At 33.9% G+C, this 16,613-nt stretch overlaps 1 protein-coding gene across 1 annotated transcript in view; it reads right to left on the bottom strand.

Moving 5' to 3' along the window:
• Nucleotides 1–519: 519 nt before the first annotated feature.
• Ccdc14 (coiled-coil domain containing 14) overlaps nt 520–16,613 on the bottom strand; it is a 60,770-nt gene continuing 44,676 nt past the window's right edge. Inside the window, exons 10-13 of the mRNA XM_027936107.2 lie at nt 16,158–16,240; nt 10,613–10,831; nt 10,407–10,539; nt 520–1,525 (exon numbers count right to left, since the gene is read on the bottom strand). Of these exons, the coding sequence (XP_027791908.2) occupies nt 595–1,525; nt 10,407–10,539; nt 10,613–10,831; nt 16,158–16,240 (1,366 nt within the window). The 3' untranslated portion in view covers nt 520–594. The remainder of the gene's footprint in view (nt 1,526–10,406; nt 10,540–10,612; nt 10,832–16,157; nt 16,241–16,613) is intronic.

Genomic DNA, 16,613 nt, shown 5'->3' with positions numbered 1-16,613 from the left:
ATATATATATATATATATATGTGTATATATATATATATATATATATATATATATATTTTTTTTTTTTTTTTTTTTTTACAAAGTGGCATTAACTGGCAATTTTTCTTGTAAAAGAAATGTTTATACATCTCACCAAGAGCACTGGCCTATAGTACAGAACATTCCATACAAAAACACAATGTCATTAAGAAACACAGAGCTATCCTAAAACAGAAAAGAAATTCTAATTTAAATGTAATAATTGTCCCCAGAGACTTTCTTCCCATTATGCTTTAAGGAACAACCAAAAAAATCCTTTAACTTGAACCTTAAACCCCACAGTTAAATACTAGTAAAAGAACTCTAATTGATAAGTACTAAATTAAAATACTTTCCTAGTTATTGTCTTGGCAATTTTTAATTTCTTAAGATGACTTTTTATAAATTCCCAAGTGTCAAAATATTCCAACAGTAAGTTTTTATACATAAAATTTATTATTTTATACATAATTAACAATATAAAGTTATTTTTCTACAGAAATTTAAAATATACCTTCGATATAGCCAAGTTCTAATCTTAAAAAGAGAAAGTACTCAATCAATTTGCTTTTGAATTCATTTCTCTAGAAGACCAGTCCGTAAGGACTTCTGGAGCCTAGCTATGTTGGCATCCAATGCTGCTAGGCCATTTCTGAAGTCTTGTTCATCACGAGACGTAAACGTTGAAAAAGAAGAGATACTCCAGTCTGACATCAAGTCAGAATTTAAAAAGCTGCCATCACAGACAACATTGCTTTTCACTTGAACATTGGTGCTGTGACAAGCTGACAGGCCAGGACATGCAGCTTGTTCCTCTGGATCCTCAACAGCAACAGGGATCTTACCAATTGCCTCCTTTATTTTCTTGAGGAGCTGTTTGTCTTCCGTGTCGGTTGTTCTGGAAAGTTTTTCAGGTGCATCTTCTGTTTCATTTTTTGAAGAACAAACTACAGGTACACACAGTTTATTTTCTGTTTCAGAGATAAGTGCACTATCGCTGACTAGTTGTCTTGTAGCAACACTTATCTGTGGCTGGGGGGATACTCTCCTAGAAAGTGGTAGGTTCTTCTTAGAAGGGCTTCTAGCAAAAGGAATATAAATTGTGTTATCTAAATTACATTCATCTTCTATTAAAGTCATGGTTTCACACTCAGCATCAGAATCATGTTTTGAAAGGGTAGAAAGAATCTCAGGTGCTAATACTCTCTCCATGCCCCCAATATCACTATGTGGAGGGACTTTGGAGGGCAAAACATTTTCATAAGGTTTTTTTTCTATGGTTTTTTCATTTTTAATTGTAGAAAGTGGCTCCAAATGTGTAAAAATGTGATTTGTTTCTAACTTATTTAGGTAGCTCATAATGGAAGTGTGGGGAGGGACTGGGTCCTGTTGAAGCTGTTTATCATAAATGTTCAGAATTGATTTGGTAAGGTTATTTCCAGGCTTGCAGCAAGCAGTGTCCATACTAAGATCTGAGAGCAGCTTTGCCATACTGTTCTGTAAAGTTCTGTCAAGAAGAATTTAGTAAAGTAATTATTTTTTCTACCTGTTTCATTCATACATACATACCTTCATCTTTAAAAAGAAGGACTTGAGGCAAGGGTCTGGTTCTTACTATGAAAACTAAAAGACAAAAATTACAGAATATGCTCTGGCAAGAGTATATTAAAATAACAAAGGATGAAAGATATTGGTTTGCATCAGATCTAATTATATCTAAAAATAAAGGCTCAGAATTTTTTTCTCTCTTAAGATATAGAAATGCCTTATTCCTGAGCAACACTGCAAATAAATCTTTGAGTATAAAACCATCTTAATATAAGTAGGCTAAGATATAAAGCAAAAATGGAAAATAAAATACTCATTTGCTATGTATTCTGTTAAAAACTATTTTCCTTGCTGGGCATGGTGGTTCACATCTACAATCTCAGCTGCTCAGGAAGCTAAAGTAGGACCACCTGAAATTCAAGGTCATTCTGGGCAACTTAGAGAGACCCTTCCGCAAAATAAAACTTAGAGGGCTGGAGATGTATTTCAGTTGGAAAGCACCCCCGGGTTAAAGAAAAAAAAGAAAATCTTCCATTCAGGAGATACACTCAGGATAATATTAGAACAATACTGGAATAAACAGATGGATAGAGACAATTATGTCATAATTAGGGATAAGCAACAGCTAGTTATTGGAAAAGAGTGATATAAGAAAAACCACCCAGGCTTAGAAGCTAAAAAGAAATGGAGCCAAATCCTATTGCTATCATTAGCTGTGATCTTGGGCAAGTCACTTAGCCTTTCTGAATTTCAATTTCCTCAACTGTAAAATGTAGATACTTACTTTAGAATTACAAATAAATAAGATTAAATAATAAAATATGAGTAAAGTGCTTAGCACAGTTTCAGTCTAAATGTGTGTTCATCTCATTTGATGGCAGCTTTTATTAGTAGTCCTATTAAAACCATTTTAAAGCCTTTCATCTATATGAATTGAATCATATGATCTTAAATATCAATGAGAAGACAGGCACAGTGATGCACACCTATAATCCCAGTGGCTCGGGAGGCTGAGACAGGAGGATCACAAGTATAAAGCCAGCCTCAGCAATAGCAAGGTGCTAAGCAACTCAGTGAGACCCTGTCTCTAAATAAAATACAAAACAGGGCTGGGGATGTAGCTCAGTGATTGAGTGTCCCAGGTTCAATCCCTGGTACCCATCCTCCAAAAAAAAAAAAAAAAAAAATCAATGAGAAAAAGATAAACAGAGAAAAGATAGATACAAAAGATATCCACAGGTAACGAACAAAAACAACAACAACAAAAATATATAACTAGTCAATAAGCATGTCTTAAAAGTTCTACTTTTGTTTTTTCCACAAATTGCTAGGCAAGCACTATATCCTTGGCCTCAAACTTTTAAGTTTTAATGAGATAAACTCAAAATTTTAAATGTGATTTATTTTTTTTTTCCTTTTCTTTGTTTATTGAACATAGTAAAACAAGAATAGTCCTAGGGAATGAACCCAGGGCCTCCTGCATGCAAGCACTCTACCACTAACGTCCATTCACAGTACTTTTTACTTTTTGTTTTGAGCAGGGTCTCACCAAGTTGTCAATGCTGGCCTCAAACTTGAGATCCTCCTGCCTCAGTGTCCACAGTAGCAGGGATTACAGGTGTGCACCACCAACCCCAGAATATACTATATCCTGTGACCCACAAACTTGAACTTCCAGGAATTCATCCTAGTGCTGCTATATACAAAGAGATTGTACTCAAGGACAGTTATAAAGATACTAATAATAGAAAATTGATGGATATAAACTTTTAAAAAGATATTTACAATAGAAAAAATATGTATATTTGTCTATGTTTGATTTAGGTAAATTATGGATAACAGCATAACAGCTATTTTTTTTTTTTAGTTGTAGTTGGACACAATACCTTTACTTATTTTTATGTGGTACTGAGGATCGAATCCAGTGCCTCACATGTGCAAGGTGCACACTCTACCTCTGAGCAACAACCCCAGCCCACATAACAGCTATTTTATAGTCATGTTGTAAAGAATTTTTACTGATGGGAAAATGTACATTATATAAAGATAAGTTTAAAAGAGGAGGCCATAAATAAAGTGGATTTAATACCATCTTTATAAAAATAAGTAGTTAACACATGTAGACATAAAATATTAAAAGGAAATCTCTGTACCATTCTATATCTCTGGATATAGAATGAATGATTTTTTCCCCCTATAAAAGGGAAAGTTTGAAGGGTTGGAGGAACTATTTCACTCTGACCATGTTACCCCTCCTTCAAGCTGGTACACTGTCACACAGAGAGGAATGCCCTGGGTCCATGGTTTCTACAGTGGTAAACAAGCTGGAAGTAGATATTCAGCTTCCCCATCCAGCATCAGTGTTCTGCTTCAGGCTTCCCCAGGCCAGAAGATAAATTCAAGTCTCAGCATATCTGCGACAAGAGCATCTGGTGCCATCCAACCAGAGCTAATAGTGATGAACCTTCCCAGCATGACAGTTCTGCATACAACTTTCCTAGGCCAAAAGGAAAGTGTATCCACCCAATATGCCCATATCTATGAGGAGGCCATCTAGCCCTATCCAACCCCAGTGCCTGACTTATAATCCCACACAGCCTTGGTGCTCTGATTAAGGCTTTTCCAGGCCAGGAGGCAAATGTGCATCCACACATACTGTGAAGAACAGCTAAGTAGTAGAGGAGTGACCATAACCAAACTCCGAGTTCTGCATAAGGAAATGATGGCTGAAATTTTCCCCTATCTGCGGAAAGAGATTAAAATCCAAGTATAGGAAACTCAGAGGTTTCCAAACCAATTCAACCCAGAGATTTGGTCAAAATCAAAGACAAAGAATTCTGAAAGAAGCAAGAGCTAACAAACATATTATCATACAAGGGAGTGCTGATAAAGCTATTAGTGAATTTCTCAGCAAAATCCCTATGGACCAGGAGAGAAAAAATGGAGTAGCATACTCAAAGAACTGAAAAAAAAAAAAAAAAATTGCTAACCAAGAATACTTTACCTAGCAAAGGTGTTATTCAGATATGAGAATTAAAAAACTTCCCAAACAAACAAAAGCTAAAGGAGTTTATCACTAGGCCAGCCTTACAGGAATAACTACTAAAGGCAGTTTTTAAAGCTGAAATGAAAGGCCACTGAAAATACAAAACTCAATGATTAAAACATAACCAGATTCAGAATACTCTAGAGTAATGAAATGGTAGTGTGTAAAGCAATTTTATCTCTAATATAAAGGTTAAAAAGACAAAACTATGCAAAACAGCTAAAGCTACAACAAGTGGTTATATTGTGTATTACAAAAATATTATATATTACAAAAGGATGTAAACATTGACATCAAAATCATAAAGGGCAGGGGAGTAAAACTGTAGTTTCTGTTTGTATGAAGCTAAGGTACTATCAGTTTAAAATAGCCTTTTATATCTATAAGATATTTTATGTAAGCCTCATGTTTTATGTAACCACAAAACAAACCTCTACGGTAGTTATATAAAACATAAAAAGAAAGGATTCAAAGCATACCAATTCAGAAAATCATCAAATGCCAAGGAAAACAGGAAGAGAGAAAAGAAAGAATCTAAAAACTACCAGAAAAGAAATTACAGAATGGCTGTTATATGTCCGTACTTATCAATTACATTTTTTAATCCAAAGGCATAGGTTGAATGGATAAAACAAATGAAAAATACTACAAGAGACTCATTTGCCAGTAAGGACAACACAAAGAATAAAAGTAAAGAATGGTAAAAAATATTTCACACAAATGGGAAAATGGAAAACAAAATAGAGCAGAGGCAGCTATAATCATATCTGACAAAATAGAATTAAGTAAAAAAAGAGATGAGGAAGGTCACTATGTAACAATGAATCAACTCATCAAAAGGACATAACAATTGTAAATATATACACACCCAATATAAGACCACCTAAATATATAAAGCAGTTATTAATTTGAAGAGACAGACTGCAATGCAATAATACTAGAGGATGTTAATACCCCTCTTTCAACAAAGGACAATTATCTAGATGGAAAATTAATATGAAAATATTAAGAGTTGAATTACACTATAGACCAAACCAAAAGGAGCTATGCAAAACATTCTAACAAACAGCAGAGAATACATATTTTTCTCTACCAAAATGAAACATTCTCTATCTTAGATCATATGGTAGGATACAAAAAAGTTCTCAACAAATTTATAAGAAATAAAATCTTTAAGAAATAAAATCTTATCAAGTACCTTTTCTGATTGCAAATAAAACTAGAAATCAATAATAGGAGAAATTTTAGAAAATTCAGAAATGTGGAAATTAAGCAAAATGTTCCTGAACAACCAGTGGGTCAAAAAAGAATCAAAAGGGAAATAAAAAAAAAATATTCTGAGACAAAATGAAAACACTATATGCCAAAACTTACAGTATTCAGCAAAAGCAGTTCATAGAGGAAAAGAAGGTATAAGAAGAAAGAGCTCAAATAATCTACTGTTCAAATGACTAGAAAAAGAGGAACCAACTAAGCCTAAAGATAGCAGATATAAGAAAAGGACAAAAATCAGAGAAGAAATAATTAAAATAGAGACTAGAAAAATAATAGAAAAAAAATCAATGAAACTAAGTTGTTTTTTTATAAAGTAAGTAAATAGGCAAACTCTTAGTTAGATTTACCAGGAAGAAAGAAAAAACTCAAAATCTGAAATGAAAGAGAAGACATTACAATTGATACCACAAAAATAAAAATGATCATAACTACTAAGAACAGTTATACCACAAATTGATAGCCTAGAATAAATAAATTCCTAGACACACCTACCAAGAGCAAATCAAGCAAAACAGAAAATCCGAATAGATCAATAACAAGAGACTGAATCTGTAATAAAAAGGCTCCCATCAAAGAAAGCCTAAGACCAGATGGTTTCACAGCTGAATTACACCAAACGTTTAAAGAAGTATTAATCCTAATACTAATCCTTCTCAAATTCTTTCAAAAACTCAAAGTGGAGGAAATTTTTCCAAACTCATTTTAAAAGACTAATATTATCTTGATATCAAAGCCAGACAAGGACACTGCAAGAAAAGAAAATTACATGCCAGTATCCCTGATGAACATGGATGGCAAAATCCTCAACATAATACTAGCAAATCAAATTCAATAATACACGAAAAGAATCATTCACCATTATCAAATAAGACTTATCCCTGGGATATAAGGATAATTCAACATATGCAAATCAATAAATGTGATATACTACATTAACAAATGAAGAATAAAAACCATGATTATCTCAATTAATAAAGAAAAAGTATGTGACAGAATTCAACATCCTTTCAAGAAAAAAATCTTCACAGATTAGGTACAGAAGGAAAGTATCTTAACCTAATAAAATCCATATAACCCGTATATGACAAGCCCACAGTTAATATCATACTCAATGGAGAAAAGTTGTAAAGTTTTCTTCTAAAACCAGGATGCCCACTTTCACCACAAAATAGTACTGGAAGCCCTAGCCATAGCAATTTTTAGGTAAGAGAAAGAAATATATATGCTTCTTGACTTTATGATGGGGTTACATCCTGATAAACCTATCTATCATAAGTTGAAAATGCACTTTCATTTGGTATGAGGGATTCAATCCAGGGGTGCTTAACTACTGAGCCACATCCCCAGCTCTTGTTATTTTTTATTCAACGATACGGTCTCTCACTAAGTTGCTTAGGGCCTCGCTAAGTTGCTGAGGCTGGCTTTGAACTTGCAATTCTCCAGCTTCAGCCTCCCAAGCCACTGGGATTACAGGCATGCACCATTAAATGTGGCTGAAAATGCATTTAATACCCTGGTAAACTCATGAAAAGTAAAAAATCATGAGTTGAACCATTATAAAATAAGGACTCTGTAAAAGATATCCTAATACAAAGGAAGTGCTGAAAATATGGACTTACATATAAAGACTTCACCAAAAAACTGTTAAAATGATAGAAAAAAAAATCCAGGAAAATTGCAGAACACAAAAATAATTTACAAATATCAATATTGACAGCATTTCCCCCACCCTTTTTTGGTACCGGGGATTGGACCCAGGGACACTTTACCTCTGAGCTATATCCCTAATCCTTTTTATTTTTTACTTTAAGATAGTATCCTGCTAATTTGTTGACAGTCTCCCTAAGTTTCTGAAGCTGACCTCAAGATTGGAATCCTCCTGCCTCAGCCTCTCAAATTGCCAGGATTGCAGGTATAAACCATTGCACCCAACTTCTTCTTCTTCTTTTTTTTTTTAGAGAGAGAGAGAGAGAGAGAATTTTTTCAATATTTATTTTTAGTTTTCAGTGGACACAACATCTTTGTTTGTATGTGGTGCTGAGGATCGAACCCAGGCCACATGCATGCCAGGCGAGCGCGATACCGCTTAGCCACATCCCCAGCCCTGCACCCAACTTCTTGATAGCCATTCTACACACTAACAACAAACTATCCAAAAAGAGAAATTAAGAAGACAATCTTGCTTACAATAGTAAGTAAAATATCCAAAATACTTTGGAGTGAATTTTACCAAGGAGATGAAAGACCTGTATAATAAAAACTATAGAATAATGATGAAACTTAAGAAAATACAAATAAATATAAAGATATCCCATGCTCATAAACTGGAAGAATTAATAGTTAAATGACCATACTACCCTAAGTGGTCTATAGATTCAGTACAGTCCTATCATAATTCCAATATCATTTTTCAAAGAGACAGAAAAAAAATCCTAAAATTCATATGAAACCACAAAAATAACCAAAGAAATCTGGAACAAAAGAAAAACAAAAACAAAACAAAGCTGAGGCATTAAAGTCCTGAATTTCAAAATATATTATAAAGCTACTACAAGCAAGACAAGCATGGCACTTCCCACAAAAATAGACATATCTATCAATGGAACAAGATAGAAAGCCAGAAATAAACCCACAGATTTATAGCCAGTTGACTGCCAAGAACATACAATGATAAAAGGAGTTTCTTCAACAAATGGTTTGGGGAAAACTGGATATCCACAAACAAAAATATCAATGTACTTCATTAATTTCTTACTTTACTTTGAAGAAAAATTGTATAGGCTAGCATTTAGAAAACTGGCCAGGGCCTAATGAATTATAATTCCACATGGACATAAGAAATGTCTTTTGTTTTTCTAACTATTAAAGTCTTTAATGAGGGCTGGGGTTGTGGCCCAGTGGTAGAATGCTCACCTGGCACGTGTGAGGCTCTGGGTATGATCCTCAGTGCCATGTAAAAATAAATAAATAAAATAAAGGTATCGTGTCTGCCTACAACTAAAAATACATTTAAAATAAATAAATAAATAAAATAAAGATATTGCTTCCAGCCACAACCAACTAAATAAATAAATAAATCAGCTTTAATGAGGGGCTGGGGTTATGGCTCAGTGGTAGAATGCTTGCCTACCATGTGTGAGGCAGTGGGTTGGATTCTTGGCACCACATATAAATAAATAAAATAAATGTCCATTGACAACTAAAAAAATTTTTTTTTTAAAAAAAAAGCTTTAATGAAATTATCCTATGAAATAAATGTAGGAAAAAAGTAGTATTTCTGTATTAACAGATTATAAATTTTAGAAGTTTAAAAAGAATGAAATTAAGCCATCTCACATACATAAATCAAATCAAAATGAGTTAAAGACTTACATCACATAAGACATCCCCTTTCACCTAAACTGTAAAACTACCATAAAAAAAAATTAGGTAAAAAGCTTCATGTCATTGGTCTGGGCAATTCTGAGGGATATGACCTTCAGAGCATGGGTAATAAACACAAAATAGACAAATGGGACTAAAAATCTTCTTCATAGTAAACAGTTAACAAGGGTGAAGAGAAATCCCAGAAGAGGAGAAAATGTTTGCAAACCATGTGATAAGAAGTAGACATTTCAAATACGTCAAACACAACTCAATGACAACAAAAACCTCAACTCAGTTAAAAAATATTAGACTATACATGTGTATGCACATACATACATACATGCATACATTACTATTTAATCTATTTTTCTAAAAGTTTATAATTCAAAGTGGGTCTGTTAATTCGGAATACAATACATACTGTTTTATATTCAAAATTATCTTATATTTGGAAATATACATTTCTAGGATCATTCAAAGACATGGTCATACCTGATGATTTTCTGGCCTAAAATAACCTCTCATCTGGGACTTTAAACAGTTAAAAATCCAATCTTAGCAAATGTCTCAAAAGAAAATTTTATGAAAATTTAGTAATTTTATTTATCTGCTAGGAAATGAAGAATCTTAGGAGCCACTGCAAATTCCTCATTTTATTGTCAAAATGAAGAAAATGAAGCTCAAAGAGTATAAATGAGTTACCCAAGATCATATGGCATAAGGGCTTACCATGCTAACTGCTTTTCATGAATTGTTTCTGAGTTTCTCCCAACCCTATCTATGCCCCTACTTTACAAGAGAGGGTGAGAAAGTTTAAACAATGAGCTCAAAGTCATCAACTAATATGTAGCAGAACTGAGATTTCATTCAGGTCTTTGGCTTCACAGCCAGGTAGCTTACCACTTTGCTATACAGGTTGTTAGCCTCTCATCAGAGCTCATTACCTAGACTTACAGAGTCTAAAAAAGCATTTGCCCAAGTTTGGAATTTCTAAACTACCATAATTGGAACAGGAAGAAAAAATTAGAAATTAGCAAAAAAATTGAAAAAATAAGAGAAAATGATAAGGAAAAAAGGGCAGGTTTGACATTATTTTTAAGTTTATAATACATCAAATAAGAGGCCTAGGTTAGTTAAAGAAAGGCAATTTTACCTGGTTAATTCTCTCAGCCGAGTCACTTCAGCATCACGCTGACGCAGTGTTATTCCCAATATCTGATTTTCCTTTTCAGTAGTTTCTAACTTAAACCGGGAATTTTTCACATTGACCAAGGCTTCCTCCAATTCTAAAACAACAAAAGTTTCAGTTTCTCATTCCTTTCTAAAAAATCTGACTATAACAATAGCCTAAATACATACCAATTTTTATTCTTGTTATCTCAATGTCAAATTGCTGTTTATTTTCAAGAAGTGTTTGCTCTTTGTCTTTAAATATACTAGCAAATTTTTTGTTTTCATCTTTCTGATTTTCAATCACTTTTAAGAGCTCTTCATTTTTACTCTGTAGTAATTCCTGACTCTTCAGTGACTCCTGCAATTGATTTTGCAGTGATGTGTTCAATGATTGAAGGGAATACACTGCAAGACAAAATAGATTAAACAGTTCTTTCTCAATTTTAAAAATACAAACATGGAAAAGATTTGTTTTTAGAAAAAGGCCTGGAATTTACTGATTTTGCTTAATAATGATGTGTATAAGCAGTTCTATATAAATACCAAATGTATTTTTAAAAATTGATTGGTAAAAATCATGCCTTTCTTCTTCAATTGAAATTATGCGCATTAAATTATTTTTACCTTTTTAAATTAAAGAAAAATACATGCACAAAATAAAAAATTGAAATGCCACAAGATACCAATAGATAATACCTAATGATTCTCAAAGAAGTATCTCTCTTTTTCCCTACCTGACTCTTCTCCCAGAGGCATCATTATTAATTTTGGCTATCTTTCTTAAAAACCTTTTGCGAATAGTATATAATCTTATATAAAATTATACATATATTTAAATATAAAAGAATTATACTATACTCAGTTTCTAACACTGCCTTTTCCCCAAAAAAAGACTGTTAGGTATCAGCACATAGACTTATCATATTCTTTTTCTTAAAAACTACAGAAGTACATGGTACCATTTCATTTAGCAAACACAAGCTTCAGTCAATGTTTACCATGTATGAGACACTATATTAGAATCTGGGTACACAACAGTAAATAACATGGATGTGGTCCCTGATCTCATGAAGCTAGTACTAAACAAGTAAATATAACTCAAAAGAAAAGAGAAACAAAAACAACCCAATAAAGTAAATGAATAAGAGAATAAAAAGAGAGAAGCTGCTACTTAGAATGACAACCACTGATCTCCCCATTTCCATTCATGACCTTCCCTCTTTCACCTTCCTTTATCCCCCACCTTTTATTCACAGTAGAAACAGAATGATCTATCTGAAGTTACTCTCATGAAGACAAATACTTTCATGATACACTTGTTCTGCTGAATGCACATATTTTTCTTATTGCTTTGTAAGAGATATTAATATATTAAGAAAATTAAGCTCATGTCATATATTGCAAAAAACAAATTCCCCATTTTCTTGATGCTTTTTGAATGTACTTTGCTGTTCAGAAATCGAAAAAGAATTTTTGGAGAAAATTTTATCTGTTCCTCTGTGACATCTGCATTTACATCAGACTTTGTCCTGAGAACATTATTTTGAAAGTTCTCAATTAATAACTTCATAGCAAAGGAAACAATCAAGAACATGGAGAGCCTACCTGAATTAATCCCCAGGATATATGTAAAGAAATCAAAAAGTATAACAACAACAACAAAAAGAACCTAATTAATAAATTGGCAAAGGAACTGAACAGGCACTTCACAGAATACAAATGATTAACAAATATACAAAAATGTGTTCAATATTTCTAGCAATTAGAGAAATGCAAATTAAAACTACACTGAGATTTCATCTCGCACCAGTCAGAATAAAAATTATAAAGAATACAAGTAATAGTAAATGTTGGCAAGGATGTGGGGAGAAGGTACAGTCATACATTGCTAATGGAACTGCAAGTTGGTGCAACCACTATGGAAAAGCGGTATGGAGACTTCTCAAAAACTTGGAATGGAACCACCATTTGACCCAGTTATCCCACTCCTCAGCATTATATCCAAAAGACTTAAAATCAGCATACTACAGTGATGCAGCCACAATAATGTTAATAGCAGCTCAGTTCACAATAGCTAAGCTATGGAACCAACCTAGGTGCCCTACAACAGATGAAGAGATAAGGAAAATGTGGTATATATACACAATGGAGTATTACTCAGCCATAAAAAGAATGACTTTTGCGGTAAATGGATGGAACTAGAGACTATCAATCTAAGTGAAATAAACCAATCCCAAAAAATCCAAAGGCCAAATGTTCTGATATGTGGACACTGAAACACATCAAGGGGGGCAGTGAGAATAGAAGTTCACTGGATTAGACAAAGGGGAATGAAGGGAAGGGAGGAGGATGGTAAAAAGAAAAACAGTAGAATGAATTGGACTTTACTTTCCTATGTTCACATATGAATACATCACCACTGAAACTTCACATCATGTACAACCACAAGAATGGGATCCTAATTAGAATAAGTTATACTCCACGTAGGTATAATATGTCAAAATACACTCTTCTGTCATGTGTATCTAAAAAGAACAAATAAAAAAAAAATCTAAGGAAGATAGTAGAGGAAAGGGACCCGTGGGGAGGGAGGAGGGATAGGAAAGGAAAAAAATAGAAATGATAAGGTTCTATCTAAAATGAGGGCTGGTAATAACTATTATAATAAGGGATGGTGACATAGCACAGTTGGTAGAGTGCTTGCCTTGCATGTACAAGGCCATGGGTTCAATTCCCAGACCACACACCCACACATACACGCACACACAAAACCTATTCTAATAGGCACTGTTGACATAAAAATTTTCAGTTCCAAACTTTCATTGCTTTTTCATCCTCAATGTATTCATCAGGAAAACAAAAAAACAAAAACCATAGGGTAGAGAGGCGGGAGGGAAAGGTAGGAGAAGGGGATTTGCAAGGATGGTGGAATGTGATAAACATCATTATCCAAAGTGCATGTACGAAGACACGAATTGGTGTCAACATACTTTATATACAGAGATATGAAAAACTGTGCTATAATGCAATGGAGGAAGGATAGCATCTTCAACAAATGGTGCTGGGAAAACTGGAAATCCATATGCAACAAAATGAAACTGAATCCCTTTCTCTCGCCATGCACAAAAGTTAATTCAAAATGGATCAAGGAGCTTGATATCAAATCAGAGACACGCCGTCTGATAGAAGAAAAAGTTGGCTATGATCTACATACTGTGGGGTCGGGCTCCAAATTCCTCAATAGGACACCCATAGCACAAAAGTTAATAACTAGAATCAACAAATGGGACTTACTCAAACTAAAAAGTTTTTTCTCAGCAAAAGAAACAATAAGAGAGGTAAATAGAGAGCCTACATCCTGGGAACAAATCTTTACTCCTCACACTTCAGATAGAGCCCTAATATCCAGAGTATACAAAGAACTCAAAAAATTAGACAATAAGAGAACAAACAACCCAATCAACAAATGGGCCAAGGACCTGAACAGACACTTCTCAGAGGAGGACATACAATCAATCAACAAGTACATGAAAAAATGCTCACCATCTCTAGCAGTCAGAGAAATGCAAATCAAAACCACCCTAAGATACCATCTCACTCCAGTTAGATTGGCAGCCATTATGAAGTCAAACAACAACAAGTGCTGGGGAGGATGTGGGGAAAAGGGTACACTTGTACATTGCTGGTGGGACTGCAAATTGGTGCAGCCAATTTGGAAAGCAGTATGGAGATTTCTTGGAAAGCTGGGAATGGAGCCACCATTTGACCCAGCTATTCCCCTTCTCGGTCTATTCCCTAAAGACCTAAAAAGAGCATGCTACAGGGACACTGCTACATCGATGTTCATAGCAGCACAATTCACAATAGCAAGACTGTGGAACCAACCTAGATGCCCTTCAATAGATGAATGGATAAAAAAAATGTGGCATTTATACACAATGGAGTATTACTCTGCATTAAAAAATGACAAAATCATAGAATTTACAGGGAAATGGATGGCATTAGAGCAGATTATGCTAAGTGAAGCTACCCAATCCCTAAAACACAAATGCCAAATGTCTTCTTTGATATAAGGAGAGTAACTAAGAACAGAGTAGGGTCGAAGAGCATGAGAAGAAGATTAATATTAAACAGGGATGAGAGGTGGGAGGGAAAGGGAGAGAGAAGGGAAATTGCATGGAAATGGAAGGAGACCCTCAGAGTTATACAAAAGTACATACAAGAGGAAGTGAGGGGAAAGGGAAAAATAATACAAGGGGGACAAATGAATGTCAGTAGAGGGGGCAGAGAGAAGAGGGGAGGGGAGGGGAGGGGAGGGGGGGTAGTAGAGGATAGGAAAGGCAGCAGAACACAACAGACACTAGTATGGCAATATGTAAATCAATGGATGTGTAACTGATGTAATTCTGCAATCTGTATATGGGGTAAAAATGGGAGCTCATAACCCACTTGAATCAAAGTGTGAAATATGATATATCAAGAACTATGTAATGTTTTGAACAGCCAACAATAAAAAATTTAAAAAAAAAAAGAAGAAAAATTGTGCTATATACGTATAATAAGAATTGTAATGCATTCTGCTGTCATTTATGAAAAAAAAAACCCTCGATATTTAGGCAAGAGATTCTACAACTTTTCATTTATACCCTATGAAAATAATCTAAACTGCATAGTTCTTCATCAATCACAAATATTTTTCATTGACTACTGCAAGAAAGGAAATGAGGCAGGTTTTGTAGCACAAACAATGTAGCATATAACCACAGCAGGCAATAATAATAATAATAAGTCTCATTTTTTTCTCTTCTAATACTATTAGTTTTTATTTCTCTATTAACCTGTGACCCCTAAGGACAATTTGGTGGCTTGTGCCTGTAGTCCCAGCTACTGAGGAGGCTAAGGAGGGCGATCTCTTGAGCTTGGGACTTTAAAAAACCAGCCTAAACAATATAGTTAGACTCTGTCTCAAAACAACATAAGGATAATTTAGTGATATTGGTTAAAATTGCGATTGCATATACTATTTGGCTCATCAGTTCTATTATTATAAATCTATCTTGCAAAATGCTCACATATTTGTATAAAGATAAGAATCTTTCAGGGGCTGGGGTTGTGGCTCAGCAGTAGAGCGCTCATCTAGCATGTGCAAGGCCCTGGGTTCAATCCTCAGCACCACAAAAAAAACAAATAAATAAAATAAAGGCATTGTGTCCAACTACAACTAAAAAAATAAATATTAAAAAAAAAGAAGAATTTTCACTGCATTGTTGTTTGCTTTGAGGAAAAGGGGCGAAGTATTCAGATGTCTTCCAGAAGATCTTCAATATATTATGGTAGAGCCACACAAGCAGAAAATAAGTTATCAAAGAAAAAAAAAAGAAAATTTATGTATTTTTATAGGAAAAATGTTCACTATGTATAAAATGAATAAATGTAAGCTTTGAAAGAGTACATAAAGCACACACTCAATTTTTAAAAATTTGAAAGTACATATATAATTTTATTGTGCTTGGCACAATATACACCTTTAGTAGAGGTGTATTATTGGGATGTAGACAGCACACTAATCTTTTATTTTCCTGCACTATTTTCTGTTTTAATATGGAGCACCATACCTATTTTTAAGTTGATTGGAAACAAAGAAAATCCACTGGACAAACTAATTTATTTTTTTTTTAAATCATTTCCAGAGCCTCTAAGATTTTAATAGTTTTAAAGTTCTTTTACCTACATTCATGGTTGCATTCTATGGGGCCAGATGTCTTTTGAGTGTTTTCTTGTTCTCTGAGTCGCTGGTTCAAAATTCTCAATTGTCTGAAAGGAAATAATGAAGAACTATGAATTTAAGAATCCAAGCCCATTTAACAGTAAACATTATAATTATGCATACTAATGCACCAACAAAAAATTGAGAAAAAAACAAAAGCAAACAAGACCAAACAGTGATATACAAAAACTACTCAGTAGAAAAGTGGAAGTTTGGCATTTGTTTTTTGGGGATTGGCTAACTTCACTTAGCATTATCTTCTCTAACTACATCCATTTACCTACAAATGCCATGATTTTATTCTCTTTTATTGCTGAGTAATATTCCATTGTGTATATATGCCACATTTTTTTTATCCATTCATTTATTGAAGGGCATCTAGGTTGGTCCCACAGTTTAGCTATTGTGAATTGTGCTGCT

This window comes from Marmota flaviventris, chromosome 8 (genome assembly GCF_047511675.1).
Source record: "Marmota flaviventris isolate mMarFla1 chromosome 8, mMarFla1.hap1, whole genome shotgun sequence".
NCBI classification, from domain to species: Eukaryota; Metazoa; Chordata; class Mammalia; order Rodentia; family Sciuridae; genus Marmota; species Marmota flaviventris.
This window is presented reverse-complemented; position numbering and strand designations above follow the sequence as displayed.